Below are 20,299 nucleotides of genomic sequence, written 5' to 3' on the forward strand. Positions count from 1 at the left end.
GACAAAGGGGAACCCTCTTGCACTGTTGGTGGGAATGCAAACTGGTACAGCCACTCTGGAAAACAGTGTGGAGGTTCCTCAAAATTAAAAATAGAATTACCCTAGGGGTGCCTGGGTGGCTGTCGGTTAAGTGTCCAATTTCAGCTTGGGTCATGATCTCACGGTTCACGGGTTCAAGCCCCACATCAGGCTCTGTGCTGACAGCTCAGAGTCTGGAGCCTGCTTCGGATTCTGTGTTTCCCTCTCTTTCTGTCCCTTCCCCGCTCGCACTGCCTGCCTCTCTCTCTCTTTCTCTCTCTCTCTCTCTCTCCCTCCCTCCCTCCCCCCCCCCCCCCCTCTCTCTCTCTCTCTCTCTCTCTCTTTCAAAAATAAATAAACATTTAAGAAAAAAAATAGAATTACCCTACGACCCAACAATAGCACTATTAGGAATTTATCCAGAGGATACAGGAGTGCTGATTCATAGTGGCACAGGTACCCCAATGTTTATAGCAGTGCTAATAACAGCCAAATTATGGAAAGAGACCAAATGTCCATGGAATGATGAATGGATAAAGAAGATGTGGTGTGTACACACACACACATACACACACACACACACACACACACACACACACACACAGGAATACTATTAAGCAATGAAAAAAGAATGAAATCCTACCATTTGCAGCAGCATGGATAGAACTGGAGGGTATTACGCTAAGTGAAATAAGTCAGTCAGAGAAAGTCTGATACATGTTTTCACTCACATATGGAATTTGAGAAACTTAACAGAAGACCATGGGGGAAGGGAAGGAGAAAAAAATAGTTACAGAGAGGGAGGCAAAAACATAAGAGACTCTTAAATACAGAAAACAACCTGAAGGTTGATGGGGAGTAGAAGGCAAGGGAAAATGGGAGACGGGCATTGAGGAGGGTGCTTATTGGGATGAGCACTGGGTGTTGTATGTAAGTGATAAATTACAGGAATCTACTCCTGAATCAAAGAGCCCACTGTATACACTGTAGTTAGCTAACTTGACAATAAATTATATTAAAGAGGCACCGGCGTGGCTCAGTCAGTTAAGTGTCTGACTTCAGCTCAGGTCATGATCTCACAGTTCAAGGGGCTCAAGCCCCGCGTCGGGCTCTGTGCTATCAGCAGAGCCTGGAGGCTGCTTCAGTTTCTGTGTCTCCCTCTCTCTCTGCCCCTCCCCTGCTTGTGCTCTGTCTCTCTCTGTCTCTCAAAAATAGGTAAATGTTAAAAAAAAAATTAAAAAGAAAGTAAATTATGTTAAAAAATAAAAAAAAACATTAAAAATTTTGTTTAAAATAAAATGCTGCTACTGGAATGTAACATAAAATCTTTAATTTTTAAAGTTCCCAAGGATTCTAGCTTCTGTTTTCTGCTATACTTGAAACAAGTATGGCTTTGCATGTGGACACAGATTTTACCAGCCCTACCAAAAATATTTTCTAACGAAACAAATAAATTCAACTTATCTCCCTCCAAGCCTAAACATTTACCATTTGTCAAAAGGTCAACACTCTTAAAATATAACCTTAAATAAGAGAGGAAGCGTGCCTTTGCATCACCATAATAAATGTCACAACGTTTCAGCATTAAAACCACATGCTTTTCTTGACAATTTTTCTTGGAACTTGTATGTACTTGATTTTTTTTTTTTTTTTTTAAGAATTGAATACTTATCAGGGTTACCTTTTTGTTTCTGTACCACCGAAAAGAATTAAGGGTGGGAAAAGGCTAGAATGACTACTAGTAGCCTATTACTAGTGAGTACGGAGAGAGAGGAAGTGACATTTGACACTTAATATTAAGGAGAAAAACCAGCTAGGGTTTGAGAAAGCATATTTCATAATGATCCCCAGGTCACTGGAAAAGGTCAAATCATATTGGGTACCTTTTACTGAGAAAGTTGGGAAAATGCAAAATATTTTAGGAACATTTTTATCCATGATGACTGAAGTAAAATTTTTGGCATATATTTCCAGGGGAACTAAGTTTAAGCACAGAGATAAAGAACTTTTATTTTTGTGGTGTATGTCTTGCTGGGTAGGGCTGAATAGACCTTTACCTTGGTTGTGATTTAGTTTGATTAAACAAATGTTTATGTGAGAGAGCTTCTTTTAGGCTTGAAATATATACAAATAAGGTAGTTCCTTTCCTTAAGGAACATACAATCTTACATTCAAAATATCCTAAATGTCAGTTTATTTTATCAGATCTCTGTTTTTCTAGATGATACCAGGTTTAGTTTTCTGATAATTAAAGTTTTTACCAAGAAGTTCTTTATCAGGATGGGGAAGTTCTTCTATGTCAATTTTTTTTTTAATTCAGTGGTATCATTTATATGAACAATATCATGAAAAGATGAGATCATTACTTTTTCAAGGCCTGCCCTCATGCCAGCACTGAAGTGTTTACAAAAAAATCAGGAGACTTAATTCCAGCTATCATATATTAAGCATAATGGCTACAGTAGGAATTGGTGTTTCATAGATTCTAGCATTATCTCCACATTTCTGATAGGGGAGCTGAACATCGTACCAGCAGTGAAGAAATCCTACGTGAACTAGTGCCCATGGGGCCTGCTGAATTCTAATTGCTGCAAATCAGCGAACTAGGAATTCACTTCCAGGAAACTTCTATATGTGAGAGCATGAGATAAGGTTAGCTAGCATGTGTGTGGCCAAGAAACTTATTTCTTATTACCAATAGCAGAAGCCAAATTTAGCTCCTTTACATTTTTCTCCATTTAGTGTACTTAAAAAGATATGTCCTTTAATTCATATGTCCTAACCTGATCATCCTCCCTGTAGTGAAACTGAATGAAGTGTGGTGATGCTTCCAGTGGAATTTGTGCACACCTGCTCTTTACTTTAAGGTCCACAGCTTTGATAGGCAGTGCACCAATAGCTAGAATTCGTGGTGCAACAACTTATATCCTTCCTAGTGAACCAAAGTCACTAAATTATTGAACTTCGATACCTAGTAGTCATTAAGGACCCCATCTTTGGAGGATGGCCTCTTTTACCATGCAACTTTGGACTTAACCTGCTCTCCCAAGAGCAGCAGTGGTAAGGACCCCACCTCCAAACTCTCTAGCAAGTACTACCTAGCTGTGGAATTTGCTGAATGAACTTCCGCTGAGTATATGTAATTTTATCATCTCGTAGTCTAAGCTGCATTCAGTAGCCAGATCATCTCCTGGAACTTTATTTAGTATGCTCTCCTGATAGTACTGAGAGCATATGAGTAAATACAAAGGGTCTGACCACCGTTTAAATTCCCTAAACAGTTTAAAACAAACTGATATGCTTTGGAACTGGCTGAGGAACAGGTCAGTAGCCTCTACTCTACTTCAGGAGAAAGTAAAAAACAAGTAGAGGAAAAAAATGTCTGAATGAGACTAGTGAAGATTTTTATTCTGCCATAAGATGGGTTGCAAATCAAAATTTAAAATATGAAGTAATAGAGATGAAGGGAGAAGCATAAAATCTCGGAGGCCTCCAAAGATCATCTAATAAAGTCTTTATGAAAAGAAGATAATAGCAACTTTTAATTCTTAGATACTTTCTGCAAATGAGGAGAGCTGAGGAAATAAATTGTTAGCCTTGAAACAAAGCAGGAACTCTTACTATAGCCAAGGTGGTGAGGTGGAGACATATGTTCTTGTTAGTCATTGATGGATGTCCATCTGCACTCTCTTTGTCTAGTAGTATTATCTTGAACTCCCTGAGTACCTATCAAAGGCCTAATTGAGATAAGAGCTTTTTATGGAATTTGTCATTTTTGCAGTCTTAACTGCATAGTCTAAAATGCACTCCTGCATCAGGGCAGATCTTTAGAAAGCTGAGGATACGGACCAAATAAAATTGGTTCCCCCCCAAATTGTTTGACTTAGATGAACTTGGCATGATACCATCATCTTTTATTAAGAAATACCATAAGAAGCAGCCCTACTTTACTGTGTTTATCCTAATGTAGCCAACACTTTAAAAGTGATTTGTCCTACTAGAAGGGTCCTAAGATAGAGATATTTACAACTTATTTTTATCTTGCTTTCGTATGTATGTTTGCACTAGAATTCTTTCACTTGCTGTCATCACTAGAGTAATCATCAAAATGGATTCTAAACAGTTAATCAAGTAGCAGATGCCTTCAGGAAAGCCAGACCCCATCATTCACTCATTCATTCATTCATTCATCATGCATTCATCAGTTTTTTTCTCTTTTTATGAATGTACTTTTGGTGTTATATATAAAAAAAAAAATTTGCCTTCCTAAGGTCACAAAGGTTTCCCCTTATATTTTCTTCTAGGAATTTTGTAGTTTTAATGTTTTAGATTTAGGTCTAAGTGGTTCATTTTTAGTTGTCATTTGAATTTGGTACAAGGGATACATCAAAATTGTTTTTTATTTCATTTTTTTGCATATGGATGTTTAATTGTTCCAGCACCATTTGTTGAAGATTATCCTTTTTCTTCCATTTTCTTTAATTGAAGTGTAGTTAACACATAATGTTACATTAGTTTCAGGTGTACAACATGATGATTTAACAACTCTATGTGTTACACTATACTCACCACAAGCATAGCTACCATCTGTCACCATACAACGGTATTACAATACCATCGACTGTATTCCCTATGCTCTACTTTTCATCCCTGTGACTTTTTTTTTTCCGTAACTGGCAGCTGGTACCTGCCACTCCCCTTCATCCCTTTTTGCCCTCATCCTCTTCCCCTCTGGCAACCCCAGTTTGCTGTCTGTACTTGCGCCGTTTCTGCTTTGTTTTGGTTTTTAGATTTCACACATAAATGAAATCTTTTGGTATTTGCCTTTGTCTGACTTATTTCCCTTAGCATAATACCTCTAGGTCCATCCATATTGTCCCACAGATGGCAAGATCTCATTCTTTTTTATGACTGAGTAATCCTACATTGTGTGTGTGTGTGTGTGTGTGTGTGTGTGTGTGTGTGTGTGTGTGCGCGCGCGCACATCCACCACATTTTCTTTATCCATTCTTCTATCAGTGGACGCTTAAGTTGCTTCTGTGTCTTGAGTATTGTAAATAATGCAGCAGTAAACATGGGGGTGCATATATCTTTTTGAATTAGTGTTTTTGTTTTGTTTAGGTAAATACCGGTAGTAGAATTACTGGATTATGGGGTATTTCTATTTTTAATTTTTGAGGAACCTCTATACTGCTTTCCACAGTGGCTGCACTAATTTATATTCCCACCAGTGGTAACCTAGGGTTCCTTTTTCTCCACATCCTCATCAACAGATATTTTGGTGTTGAGTTGTATACTTTGTATATTTTGGATATTAACCTCTTACCAGATAAATCATTTGCAAATATCTTCTCCCACTCAGTAGGTTGCCTTTTTGTTTTGTTAATGATTTGTTTTACTCTGCAAAAGCTTTTTATTTTGGTGTAGTCCCAGTAGTTTATTTTTGCTTTTGTTTCCCTTGTCTGAAGAGACATATCTAGGAAAATGTCACTAAGGCCAATGTCAGAGATGACTGCCTATGTTTGTTTCTAGGAGTTCTGTGGTTTCAGGTCTCACATTTAGATTTTTAATCCATTTTGAGTTTATTTTTGTGGATGGTATAAGAAGTAGTCCATATTCATTCTTTTGCATGTAGTTGACCATTTTCCCAACACCATTTGTTAAAGAGACCATCTTTTTCCCATTGTATATTCTTGCCTCCTTTGTTGTAGATTAATTGGCCATCTAAGTGTGGGGTTTATTTCTGGGCTTTCTATTTTTTTCCATTGATCTATGTGTCTATTTTTGTGCCAGTACCATACTGTTTTGATATTTATTAAGGGTTTTTATCATGAAAGTGTGTTGATTTTGTCAAATGCACAGTGTTAGCTGCATCGCGTAAGTTTTGATATGTTTTGTTTTCATCATCTCAAAGTATTTTACAATTTCCCTGGTGATTTCTTTTTTGACTCATGGGTTATTCAGGCTTTGTTGTCTAATTTTGACATATTTGGGAATTTCTCAAATTTCCGTCTAATATTGATTTCTAACTTCATTGTGTTTGGAGAACTTTGTATGATTTTAGTACTTTTAAAGTTATTGAAGATTATTTAATGGCCTAACATCTGGTCTACCCTGGAGAATATGCACTTGAGAAGAATGTTTATTGTTGAGTAGAATGTTTTATAGAGGTCTGTAAGGTGTAGCTGGTTTATAGTTTTGTTCAAGTCTTGCATTTCTTTGTTATCTTCTGACTAGTTCTTCTATCCATTAGAAAGAGTGGGGCACTGACGTCTCCAACTATTATTGTTGAATTGTGTGTTTCTCCCTTCACTTTTCTCTGTTTCTGCTTCGTATATTTTGGAACTCTGTATTTAAGTGCATATACTTTTATAGTGCCTGTATCTTCCTGATGGAAAACATTATAAAATGTCTTTGTCTTAATAAGAATTTTTATCTTTACGTTTTGTACTGTTTGCACGATATATCTTTTTCCTTTCATTTTCAACCTATATGTGTCCTTGAATTGTTTAAAGTTTGATTTTCTTATAGAAAGCACATAGATGGAACATGTTTTTTAATCCATTCTGTCATTCTCTGGTGTTTTATTGGAATATTCAGTCTGTTTACCTTTAATGTAACTACTTATAAAATAGGATTTACCTCTGCCACTTAATTTGTTTTCTCTCACTCATGTCTTTTTTATTTTTTCAATTCCTGCCTTCTTTTGTGTTAAATGGGTATTTTCTAGCATACCTTATTAAGTTCCTTATTGTTTCTTCTATATATTTTTAAATTATTTTCATAGTGATTGTCCTGGTATTGCAGTTAACATTTTAAATTAAAACAATGTAGTTCAGATTAATACTAAGTTTAAATAGTATATAAAAATTTTGGTCCAATATACCTTTATTCCCTACCTCCTCTATCATGCTATTGTACTATTATTGTCATATAAATTGTATCTTTATATAAGTCCATTAAGACATTATTTTTCTTAGCTGTCTTCTAAAGCAAATAGGAGAAGAAAAGAGTTACAAATAAAAATGTCTTTATACTGCTTTCATATTACCTACGTAGTTACATTTACTGATGCTGTTTATTTTGTGTAGATTCAAATTATTTTTTTTATTAAAAAAATTTTTTTTAATATTTATTTATTTTTGAGAGAGAGGCAGCATGTGAGCAGGGGAGGGACAGAGAGAGAGGGAGACACAGAATCCAAATCAGGCTCCAGGCTCTGAGCTGTCAGCACAGAGCCTGATGCGGGGCTCAAACTCACAAGCTGTGAGATCATGACCTGAGCCAAAGTCGGATGCTTAACCGACTGAGCCACCCAGGTGCCCCTGTAGATTCAAATTATTGACTACTCTTCATTCATCTCAGCCTGAAGGAGTTTTTAAAATATTTCTTGTAGGTCTACTGACACAAATTCTCTGTTTTTGTTGATCTGGAAATATCTTAATTTCATCTTTATTTTTGAAGGAAGAGTTTAAGCTGGATATAGAATTCTAAACTCAGTTGTTTCCTCTTGTAGCCTTTTATTAATTCATCAGGTTGATTATATCAATTTGCAAATTAAGAGCACCTTCCTTTGTGATCTTTGTAATCACTTTTCTTCTCTCTTCTCCACCCCCACTCTGCCCTGTGCCCTCCACCTTCCTTATTTCATTGGCCAGACTTTCAGTACAATGCTGAATAGATGTGGTGTGAGTGAATATCTTTCCCTTGCTGCTGTTACTCAGAAGACATTTAGTGTTTCATCAGAAAATATGATGTTAATTATTTTTTTTGTAGACAACACTATCAATGTAGAAATATTTTAAAGTATCTATTTAAAATGTGATTTAAAATGCGCCTGGGTGGCGCAGTCGGTTAGGCGTCCGACTTCAGCCAGGTCACGATCTCGCGGTCCGGGAGTTCGAGCCCCGCGTCAGGCTCTGGGCTGATGGCTCAGAGCCTGGAGCCTGTTTCCGATTCTGTGTCTCCCTCTCTCTCTCCCCTCCCCCGTTCATGCTCTGTCTCTCTCTGTACCAAAAATAAATAAACGTTGAAAAAAAAATTAAAAAAAAAAATGTGAACTCAAGGGGCGCCTGGGTGGCGCAGTTGGTTAAGCGTCCCACTTCAGCCAGGTCACGATCTCGCGGTCCGGGAGTTCGAGCCCCGCGTCGGGCTCTGGGCTGATGGCTCAGAGCCTGGAGCCTGTTTCCGATTCTGTGTCTCCCTCTCTCTCTGCCCCTCCCCCGTTCATGCTCTGTCTCTCTCTGTCCCAAAAATAAATAAATGTTGAAAAAAAAATTTAAAAAAAAATAAAAATAAAATGTGAACTCAAGTTCATTCTTGGGCAGGAAAGTAAATTGAGAGCCAAAGGAAAATAAAAGATGCTTTAAAGTCACTGAAGGTACCACATGATTAAATGGAAGTTCAAGAAAATTTAGGCATTCTCTTCCTAGTAGTCAAGCACTTACAATGCATCTCGAGATAGATATATTTTTTATATTTATACCCAAGCCAGGAGAGTAGAATTTTCCCTATATTTATTGCATCTTTTAAAATTTCTATTATCACTTTGCTTCTTTTAGTAAATAAAATTGTAACATCCCGGAAATTTCCCTCTAAATCATATTTTTATTCTGAATGAATTACTCACTCTGACATATTTCAGTACATTCTTTCAGCTTCCTAGTTAAATCACCTTTTTACATTTAGAATAAAATGTTGAAATAATCAACTAAACTTAAGGTTTTATCACAAAAATTAGAGAATATATTTAAAATTGACTACCATTTTGAATCAAATATCTTTTGCCCATCACTTGAAGGCAGATGTTCTCAGAAACACTGGGCAGCTACAATGAGGTAAGTGTATGGTGTTCATGGAATATTACCTGTCTTTCTGAAGTAATCTTGGTTTTGAGCTCACCTTTTCCCTGTTGTTCAAATGTTACAAATTATTCTTCATGCAAAAAGAATACTATAATTCAGATAAAGACTTGAGTCTTTTATTTGAAATGCATTTCAGATAAAAAAATACTGTTGTTACAAGTGTCTCTTATTTTACATGACCATCTGGACTGCTGTCTGATACAATAATTGAGTTCTTTTCAAGGTCCTTTCCCATGAAGGAAAGTCAGCTCTGTTGAATTTTTACAATTCTTGCAGGTATATAGCTTAGAGATATACACAGGTCTGCTTCTTTGTAGTATCTCCTCTAAGAGGAAAAACAAAGTACACTTAGTTCACGTATAGATGTTAAAGGGGTTTGAAGACTGTAGGAAATGTAAAACTATGAATGGGTTACGTTTTATTACAAGTTTATTTATTTAATTTTTTAATTTTTTAATTTTACTATTTTAATTTACATCCAAATTAGTTAGCATATAGTGCAACAATGATTTTAGGAGTAGATTCCCTAATGCCCCCTACCCATTTAGCCCATCCCCCCTCCCACAACCTCTCCAGTAACCCTCTGGTTTTTCTCCATATTTAAGAGTCTCTTATGTTTTGTCCCCCTTCCTGTTTTTATATTATTTTTGCTTCCCTTCCCTTATGTTCATCTGTTTTGTCTCATATGAATGAAGTCATATGATATTTGTCTTTCTCTGACTAATTTCACTTAGCATAATACCCTCCAGTTCCATCCACGTAGTTGCAAATGCCAAGATTTCATTCTTTTTGATTGCTAAGTAATACTCCATTGTATATATGTACCACATGTTCTTTATCCATTCATCCATTGATGGACATTTGGGCTCTTCCTATACTTTGACTATTGTTGATAGTGCTGCTATAAATATTGGGTTGCACGTATCCCTTCGGAACAGCACACCTGTATCCCTTGGATAAATACCCAGTAGTGCAATTGCTGGGTCATAGGATAGTTCTATTTTTAATTTTTTGAGGAACCTCCATACTGTTTTCCAGAGTGGCTGCACCAGCTTGCATTCCCACCAGCAGGGCAAAAGAGATCCTCTTTCTCCACATCCTAGCCAACATCTGTTGTTGCCTGAATTGTTAATGTTAGCCATTCTGACAGGTGTGAGGTGGTATCTCATTGTGGTTTTGATTTGTATTTTCCTGATGATGAGTGATGTTGAGCATTTTTTCATGTGTCGGTTGGCCAGCTGGATGTCTTCTGTGGAGAAGGGTCTTTTCATGCCTTTTGCCCATTTCTTCACTGGATTATTTGTTTTTTGGGTGTTGAGTTTGGTAAGTTCTTTATAGATTTTGGCTACTAACCCTTGATCTGATATGTCGTGCAAATATCTTCTCCTATTCTGCTGGTTGCCTTTTAGTTTTGCTGATTGTTTCCTTCGCTGTGCAGAAGCTTTTTATTTTGATGAGGTCCCAGTAGTTCATTTTTGCTTTTGTTTCCCTTGCCTCCAGAGACGTGTTGAGTAAGAAGTTGCTGCGGCCAAGATCAAAGAGGTTTTTGCCTGCTTTCTCCTTGAGGATTTTGATGGCTTCCTGTCTTACATTTAGGTCTTTCATCCATTTTGAGTTTATTTTTGTGTACGGTTAAGAAAGTGGTCCAGGTTCATTCTTCTGCATATCGCTGTCCAGTTTTCCCATCACCACTTGCTGAAGAGACTGTCTTTATTCCATTGGATATTCCTTCCTGCTTTGTCAAAGATTAGTTGGCCATAGGTTTGTGGGTCCATTTCTGGGTTCTCTATTCTGTTCCATTGATCTGAGTGTCTGTTCTTATGCCAGTACCATACTGTCTTGATGATTACAGCTTGAAGTCCGGGATTGTGATGCCTCCTGCTTTGGGTTTATTTTTCAAGATTGCTCTGGCTATTCAGAGTCTTATCTGGTTCCATACAAATTTTAGGATTATTTGTTGTAGCTTTGTGAAGAATGCTGGTGTTATTTTGATAGGGTAATTATTTTTAACACCAGGTGGGTAGATTTATTTCAAATATTTGTTGAATGAATGAGTGAATTAATGTTGAAAATCTTTAAGTTTTTATCTCATCTTAATCTGTTTTATCTACCTAGAAAAAATTCTATATATAGAAACCTTGCTACCTCTCAGATTTAGTGTGCTCAGAGTCATTCCTTTCTTTGTCCTTATGAAAACAACCTGCACTTCTCAGCTTTCCCATTTTTGGTTAAGTGCGTCCCCCAAGTTTCCTAGGTTCAAAAATTAGTTTATGAAGAAGAATAAAAGATAGCATTCTTTCATATCATTGCCATCGTTCTATTTTCTTTCATATCATTTCCGTCATTCTATTATTCTGCCTTGTCATAGCAGCCCTGAGTCTTCAGTTTTTCCTTTCCAGATCAATCTCAGTATACCAAATTGTTCTAAAATACTGCCTTAGCCACGTCAACCCCTTATTCACTTGCCTTATGTAAACCCTTGACAGAGTAGACCCCTTATCTGTTTTTCTGAATGGTCTTTAAGGTACTACACAATCTGTCCCCTTTTTTTCTCTCTCTCCTCACCTCTGAGTCTCCTAGAGCAACAGTAAAAATCAATAGCAATGACAATAATCATAGCCAGCACTTATTTAATATGTGCCAGGTGCTGTTTAAGCACTATTTAAGTGCTTGGTTGTCTAAGTTTGTACAGCTTGCATATGACAGAGTCAGAATTTGAAGCCTGGTAATCTCATTCCAAGAGTTTATAATTTTAACTCCTCTGCTGCTCTTCCTTTCAGTGACATTCTTCTTTGTTTAGTAATGTCAACTCTGTGTTTTATTTTGTTTTGTTTTTAACAGGCTTTGCTAGATCCTGACTTCTGTTATTTTTCTTTTCTTTCATATGAGAAATTTACCCCAACTCTTTTCTACAGTTAGCTCAAATCTTCTCTCTTTATTAAAGTGTCATACAGTCCCATACAATCTGCCATAGGTGTTTCAGCCTACACCTTTTTCCCCTCTATGTTTCCACAAACTCTGTTACAATATTTTAGCACTTTTTTATTTGGCCCACAAGATTTTACAATCATGGTGTCTGAGTCTTGATGCTTTCTCAGTTTACTTCCTCTTCCCAGACATTTGTAAAATGTTAAGTGAGATTAATTGTTCTGTTTCTCCTCCTGAATCATTGGAAATCCCATGCTTCTCTGTGTAATCAGATGAAAGTATATTCACATCTCAGCTCTGCCTAAATGTGATCTTAGGGCAGTTTCATTTACCTATTTTTCCTCATTTCCAAAATACTATGTAGAGTTGTGTTAGGTATTAGAGATAGTATATATAAAGCACTAGCACATAGAGGTTTCCTTTATTCATTATAGCTTTTGCTCTGCAGCTTGTTATGTGTATTCCATCAACAGTTTCCCCCAACTTCTCATGCCTTTGTGTCCCATAAAAGATCTCTACTTATAATCTTGACAGCTCAATCAATTCTTCTTACAAGGCTTATTTTATTAGTGTCAGTATTACGAATTTGTCCGGTCTGGAAATAAGATGGACTGTTGTGTCATTTCCAGGGTTCCTCTTATTTATTTATTTTGAGAGTGGGGTTGGGGGGCAGAGAGGGAGGGAGAGAGAGAATCCCTAGCAGGTTCCACGCTGTCAGTGCAGAGCCTGACATGCAGCTCACTCTCATGAGCTGTGAGACCATAACCTGAACTGAAATCAAAAGATGGACGCTTAACCAACCGAGCCACCCAGGTGCCCCTCCAGGGTTCCTTTTTTAGAACCTGTCTTATTGAAGGCTCTTCCATTGGCAGTCTGCTGTCTTCTGACATACTGGCTACTTATAATAACAAGTCAGCAGTCCTTATTTCTTCAAAACTCTTGGGTAGGTGCCACCTGGCCATCATAATTTAGTTGCAGCTAGTTTGTTGATTGGATGTAAAATATTTACAGTATTCACCACAGTTTCAGCTTAATAGCTCTGATCAATCAGTCTTCTTAAAAAGGCAGATTGGCAATACAATTCAGAAGGCTTTTGACTGAAATTCTCAGTTTTGATGTCTCTTGGAATTTAGGTTTGTTCACCGTGCATGCTTTTTATTCATGAATGTTTGAGTTCTTTGCCTCCATCTGACACCATGTGTTTGAGGTTGCATTTTATGAGTGTGAAACTTTGCACATGTTTACTAAATGATTTAGGTTTTATTTTTGCCTTGTGTTCTTAAAAATACCAGCTGCTGCTTAGTAAAAAATGTAATTTAATTTGACTGACGCATGAGTTTTGAGGTTCATAAACATGGATGTATTTTCCTTGTTTGTATTCATAAGTCTGTTGGTTCCATATGTAATATGTTTCTTGATTTAATTTTAATACTTTATTTTAGAGATAAATAAAAACAATAACAAAAGCCTTGGGGAAACATGTTTCTATTTTTTGGAATTCACACTTGTACGTTCAAAATTCCTCTGTATTTTAGTGGTTTTCTAAGTTTTCTGTTTCAGGAATTTTATTATTTTGTTAGCAGAGAACAGCTTTTGATATTGATATAATACTGTATTTATGGAAACAATTGCATTTTGAATGTGTGAAAGAAACATTTCTCCTCATTTGCTCCATGCAATTTTAAGAACCTAATGACTAGATTTAGTTATACATGTAGCAGATTGTTGTAAATCCAATAATTTATTTTGGTGGTTCTTAACAATTTGGGGGTCAGAAAACCTTTTGTAAAATTGGTGATTGCTTTGTCCCTTCTTACCACAAAAGTTCACACAGAGAACTGCGGGAAATTTAAGGACCCCATGAAGGGTTTTTTTCAAAATGGGATAGTACATGTATATGTAAATATAATGTAAGGCACTATATAAGATCTTTAAGAAAAATGTAAAAAAATTTATATAAATACTCTAAGCGGGGAGGAATTATGTGGGTGCTTGAAAAAAAACATGCAGAATTGGGCATTGAACAGGCAGGCTTCATGGAGATCACGGAATTTTAAGGCCTGATTCAGAAGACAAAACCTTATTCCTCGCAGAGATAATAGTGTGAGCAGGTAGAGAGGCAAGAAAGTACTTGACCTGTTTGGATATCCGTGAGTATTGAGATCTCTTTGAGGATAGTGATGGTTTCTGATTCACCTTTTGAGTTCTGCATTGTGTCGCACAGTACCTTAATGTAGTTTTATTATGTGAACTCAAATACTTACTGAGTTGAACTTTTTTTACTCTGTTTTTTTTTTTTAACAGAGAAGCTTTATTTTTTTTTTAATGTTTATTTATTTATTGAGGAGGGAGGGGCAGATAGAGAGGGGGAGAGAGAGAGAGAGAGAGAGAGAGAGAATCCCAAGGAGGCTCCACGCTGCCAGTGCAGAACCCGATGCAGGGCTCAAACCCATGCATGAACAGGGAGATCATAACCTGAACCGAAGTCAGATGCTCAACCGACTGAGCCACCCAGGCGCCCCCTTTTTTACTCTTTATTATGGCTCCTGAGACCTCTTTTCTGCGTGTCCTATCATGTTGTATCTTTGCTCACAAATATATATTTTGCAGAGAAACAAGCTAATACATGTAATTTCAATGACTGTGTGCATTAATTGGCTTTAAAAAGAAAGCCAAACTTGTTTTTTTATTAGAAAAGAACAGCTTTTGATATGAATTTTATATTTCTTAAATTGTATCTCTGGGAACAGTTGTTCTTGGATGTGTGCAAGAAACATTTCTCCTCAGTTACTTGGTTAGCTTTTGGGGAACAGTTAAAATGGTCATTAAAGCATCAAATAAACTAATAGTAACCCCAGCCAACTCTACTTTTGTTTAAGTGAAATCTACATGAAGTCTTGCCTGCTATGGTAATATAATGAATGAATAATAGATTAATATATAAGTAGCAAATAAGAAATAAGATTTAGAAACTAATAATCTTTCTTAAGAGTATTTTTCTTTCCCCTTGAAACAGCGGCAGTATCTTTGGGGAAGAAGCTTTAAAGCTAGCATTTTCTCAATTTTAGCTGGGTAACAAAATCTGCTTAAAAATGGACACATAAACAAAAAAAAAAAAACCTTTCTTATTATTGACATTTTCTTGCAGGACTACAGAACATTCCTTGTAACAGTTTTGTTGGCTGGTTAATTTTCTTGCTGTATTCCTAATGTTAGAGCAGTACTACCTGTGTTGGTGAACTATTTATGCTATTTTAATTAGTTTCTTAAACTGTCTCTGCTTGGGGTACTAAGATGGCTCAGACTCTCGAGTTAGGTCAGGTCATGATCTCATGGTTCTTGGGATTGAACCCCTGCTTTAGGCTCTGTGCTGACAGCATGGTGTCTGCTTGGGATTCTCTCTCTGCCTCTCTGCTCTTCGTCTGCTCACGAGTGCGCATTCTCCCTCCCTCCCTCCCTCCCTCTCTCTCTCTCAAAATAAATAAATAAGCTTAAAAAAAAGAGCTCTGCCTAATTTCCTCTCTTGTGTTTGTAATGTTATAATGTGGGCTATTAATTAGAGCGTATAAAAAAAAAATTTTTAAAAAAATGGGGCGCCTGGGTGGCGCAGTCGGTTGAGCGTCCGACTTCAGCCAGGTCACGATCTCGCGGTCCGGGAGTTCGAGCCCCGCGTCGGGCTCTGGGCTGATGGCTCAGAGCCTGGAGCCTGTTTCCGATTCTGCGTCTCCCTCTCTCTCTGCCCCTCCCCCGTTCATGCTCTGTCTCTCTCTGTCCCAAAAATAAATAAACGTTGAAAAAAAAAATTTAATTAGAGCGTATATTTTATACATTTACTCATTCAAGTAATGTTTAGTGAGTGCCTGTTCTGTGAGGCTATTTTGCAGGTGCTATAGAGGCTGTAAAGATGAATAAAATATTGATTCCTCAAGGCAATCTTATCTCCTGAAGATTGGTTGGATTTTTTTTTTCCAGTGGTAGGATAAAATTATTCTGATTAATCCACATAAGGAAAAATAATTTGTCCAAGTTTATCCCACTAGTAAGCAGCAGAGGTCAATTTCAATGCTCAAGGGCTGATGACTCTTGAGCCTGAGCATAGCAAGTCTCTAGGTATTAGCACTAGACATGTTTATTGCTTTGGATCTTTCTAGTATTTGAGCTTGTATCTCTGTTTTTTATTTGTTTCTCATTCATTTAGTGCCATTAACGAAGTCAAGAAGATGTCTAAAGTCATTGATAATCAATTGTAAAACATGTTCTATTTCAAGAACATATTTGAGATCCATTCTTACATATATACATAATCTAGTCCTAGACACATGGTACAGACTTGCTAATTTATGTTGAAGTTGAGTGACTGTATGACAATCCACTCTCTTCCTCATATCATGATTGTTTTTCTGACCTGCAGGTTTTAAATGCACAGAGAGCAGGATACAAAGCAGCCATAGTTCACAATGTTGACTCTGATGACCTCATTAGCATGGGATCCAACGACAGTAAGTACAGGTATCACTTTTCTTCTCTCCTGTTTGACAGATCTTTTGAAACTAAAACTTAAGATTTTTTTCTTCACATTTTCTGTTTAAAAAGCAAATTTCTTTTCTATCAGAAAGGTAACTCTCATCTTAACCCTGTTGGGACAATTTTATTCATATTGAAGAGAACTTGACTTGTTCTTTTCCAAATAGTTGTTTCTTTTTCTTTTACCTTTGTGTTTCATTGTAGAAGATGTGTTGATATTTGGCAAAAACCAAAGGAAAACCAAAGCTTTAAATAGAGATAAACATGCTGAGTTAAGGCTTCCATAGAAGAATTTTTGTGATTTATTTAGAGATTCACAATATTAAGTGGATATACTAAGTAGCTGCTACATTCTTATAAAATTTCAAAGCTACATACTTGAGCTTTCTTACACCAGTTGGTTATTAGTTTCTTAATATACAGTGACATGCCTATAGCTTTTTATTCAAAATAGGAATGTTTTCCCTTATTCTCGACTAAATATTATCTTGTAGGGAAAATGAGCCAATTTTAACCAAATAACTGGCTTTAATCTGAGATTTTTAAGCTGTATGCTTTCACTTAATTTGGTGAGAGTGATAAAGTTATCTTTTGTTATGTTAATGACATGACTTTTGGACTCCACCTAAGGAAGGTGCCTGGTAGGCTGGAAAACCAACCATTTGATGAGAGAATTGGAGCTCTCAGTCCCATCTCTCTGATCTCTGGGGAGAGGCAAGGGACTGGAGGTTGAATAGATCTCCAGTGGCCAATGGTTTAATCAGTCATGTCTGTGTAATGAAGCCTCCATAAAACCCAAAATGACAGGGTTCAGAGAGCATCTAGGTTGGTAAACATGTGGAGATTTGGGGAGAGTTCCATGCCTGGAAGAGTGTACCCTTCTCACAAACCTTGCTCTATGCATTTCTTCCATGTGGCTCTTCCTGAATTACATTCTTTCATAATAAACTGCTATCTAGTAAGTAGATAATTTCTCTGGGCTCCATGAGGCACTCTAACAAATTCATTAGACCCAAGGAGGGGGTTGTCACTGGAACCTCTAATCGGTAGATCAAAAGCACAGGTGATAATCTGGACTTACAACTGGTGTCTGAATGGGTGGGGGCTTTTTGTGAGACTAAATCTTTAACCTGTGGAATCAGATGCTATCTCCAGGTAGATAATGTCAGAATTGAGTTGAGTTGTTTGATGGTGTGGGGAAGAGCCCCCACATACACATTGGAAATTGGGTTCAAGACCCAAAACACACTGCCAACATTCATGATTAAGTATTTTATTTTTGTTTTTCTTCTAGCACATAACCATAATACCTCTGGCTACTAAGTGCCATTGAGTCTCATATGCAAGAAAGAGCTTGGAGCAAAGAGCAGACATAAAGCTATGGACTGATATCCTACGTTGGAATATCTTTAAGACTTTAAAAAATTAGATCCTTAATAGGAAGTATTTTGGAGTCCTTGACTAAAAAATATTTTTATAGCTTAAGATAGTATTTGTTGTTATTGTTTGAGTAGAACCCTCTTCCTTCTTACCCCTGGTAATCTGAGGCAAAAGCTACAATTTCTAGAAAGTAAAACTTGGTGAGGCATGTGGGTAGCTCAGTCAGTTGAGCATCCAACTTCGGCTCAGGTTAGGATCTCATGGTTCATGAGTTTGAGCCTTGCGTTGGGCTCTGTGCTGATAGCTCAGAGCCTGGAGCCTACTTCGGATTCTGTGTCTCCCTCTCTCCCTGTGCCTCCACTACTAATGCTCTGTCAATCTCTGTCTCAAAAATAAGTAAACATTAGGAAAAAAAGTAAAACTTGGTAATAAGTTCCTTCATTAATTTCCATATATATTTAAAATTATTATTTAATATCCTAGCTGATTAAATCATTATAATGCATGAAGAACTCTTAAGAGGTTCTAGCATTTCACAAAACATTTTATAGTCACTGCTTGAGAATTAGAGGAATTGATGAAGGTATTTTACTTACCAAATAAACTGTTGGCACTGCAGATTTGACACAACTTTCTTCTCCCTTAAACAAAACAAAACAAAACAAAACAAAAAACAAAAACCAGGTCAGTAGCTTTTGTTACCTGTATATTTTGCTAGCAAATGTAAAGCATAATACTCCAGAAATAGGTATGAATTTAAATTCACATCATGAAGCTTCCATTTGTATTAGCTGTATAGCTTTGAGCAAGGGACTTACTCTTTGTGTGTTTTGCTAAAGTCCTGAGCCTAGTGTTTATGAGTCCTGAAGACCTGCTTAAGGTCTTGTTTGGGTTAAACAGATTAATATTTGTAAACTATTTAGTCTTTTTACAGGTTTTTTTTTTATTAATTTTTTTTAAATATGTATTTATTTTTGAGAAAGAGACATTGTGAGACAGGGAGGGGCAGAGAAAGAGAGAGAGAGGGAGACACAGAATCCAAAACAGGCTCCAGGCTCTGAGCTGTCAGCACAGAGGCCGTCGCGGGGCTCCAACTCAGGAACTGTGAGATCATGACCTGAGCCGAAGTTGGATGCTTAACTGATAACACCTGTTTTTCCCTTTGTACTACCGTAAACTTTTTTGTGGTAATCATGCCAGTTCCTAAGGAAAAATGTGCTAAATGTTACAAGTAGCACATAACCAAGTAATCTTGCTGTTGCCATGGAAATGTTCCACCTGAGCTATTATATATCAAAGATTTGTCAGAATTTTGGTTCTTGACTTTATTGCTTGAATTTATTTTGCTCCATCCTTGGGAATGTGTGTTTTGGACATTTCATATATCCAAAAACAAATGTGTAAAAAGACCTTTACCACTTTCATCTTTGCTATTACTTAGTAGGGAAAGGAAAGCACGGATTCATTAAAAGGGACATGTATCAGGGCACCTGGGTGGCTCAGTTGGTTAAGCATCCAGCTTGGGCTCAGGTCACGATCTTGTGGTTCATGGGTTTGAGCCCCACATCGGGTTCTGTGCTGACTGACAGTTCAGAGCCTGGAGCCTGCTTCGGATTCCGTGTCTCCCTCTCTCTCTCTGCCCCTCCCCAACTTGTGCTCTGTCTCTCAAAAAATAAATAAATGTTACCAAAAAAAAGAGGATATGTATCTGTCCCCCCTTTTAAAGGCTTAGTCTGTAGCCACAAAGAATATTGCACATGTTCTCCTAAGAGCAGACATTCTAGTATCTAAAAACAAAAGGAAGTTTTAAAAGCCCCTTGATACAGACATTTCACACAAAGAATTTGTTTTTATTTCAGCTAGAACATAGGATGGGTTCGCTCAGTGGAGCCAATACATTTGTCACTGTTAGGAGGAGGCAGAATGTGATGGGGAAAACACCCAATCACAGAAGCGGGATTTATTCTTCTAGGTTAGTTGATACGTGAACTAGCCTGTGCCTTTGGGAAAGTTAACTTAACCTTTTAAGCCCTTTACTTTCCTCTGTAAAAGTGTGAATAATTTTAATTCTTATTTGACCTGACAAGGTAGTGAAGATCATATAAAAGCAGGCGTATGAAAAAACCCATGCCATGGCAGAGTTGCAAGAGCCTAGGTTAGGAGGTAGAGCCCCAAGTTTGAGTCTTGGCTATGCAAATTCCTAATTATTTTACCAGGGCAAGTTATCAATATGCCCGAGTTTGTTTCTTCTCCTCTTTTCCTTGCTGTCTTCCTTCAACAAGTAGTTTTTGACAGTGTACTCCTCAGGTATTGTTTTAGGCACTGTGACTACAGCAGGGAATAATTCAGTTGAAGGCTCTGCTCTCATATCTTTCATTGATGTAGCAGAATGCAGCATTTAACAGTGTGGCTTCTGGGTACTGCCTGCCAGGGTTTGAATTGCAGCTGGACTGCCTTCTAGCTATGCAATCTTGCGTATGTTACTTTACATCTCTGTCCCTCACTTCTTTGATCTGTAAAATGGGAATGATAACAGTACTTCACTCATTGGGTTGTTGTTGAAGATTGAATGAATTCAGATGTAT

At 37.1% G+C, this 20,299-nt stretch overlaps 1 protein-coding gene across 7 annotated transcripts in view; it reads left to right on the forward strand.

Moving 5' to 3' along the window:
• The window catches only part of RNF13 (ring finger protein 13), a 167,367-nt gene that overhangs the window by 82,489 nt on the left and 64,579 nt on the right, over positions 1-20,299 (forward strand). For 6 of the 7 annotated variants that reach the window (XM_030330512.2, XM_030330511.2, XM_030330516.1 and 3 more), the window contains exon 5: positions 16,222-16,309. In XM_030330512.2, coding sequence (XP_030186372.1) covers positions 16,222-16,309 — 88 coding nt within the window. Of the gene's footprint in view, positions 1-16,221; positions 16,320-20,299 lie in introns of all 7 variants that reach the window. The other variant, XM_030330517.1, reaches the window with a different exon arrangement.

This window comes from Lynx canadensis, chromosome C2 (assembly GCF_007474595.2).
Source record: "Lynx canadensis isolate LIC74 chromosome C2, mLynCan4.pri.v2, whole genome shotgun sequence".
Lineage (NCBI taxonomy): Eukaryota > Metazoa > Chordata > Mammalia > Carnivora > Felidae > Lynx > Lynx canadensis.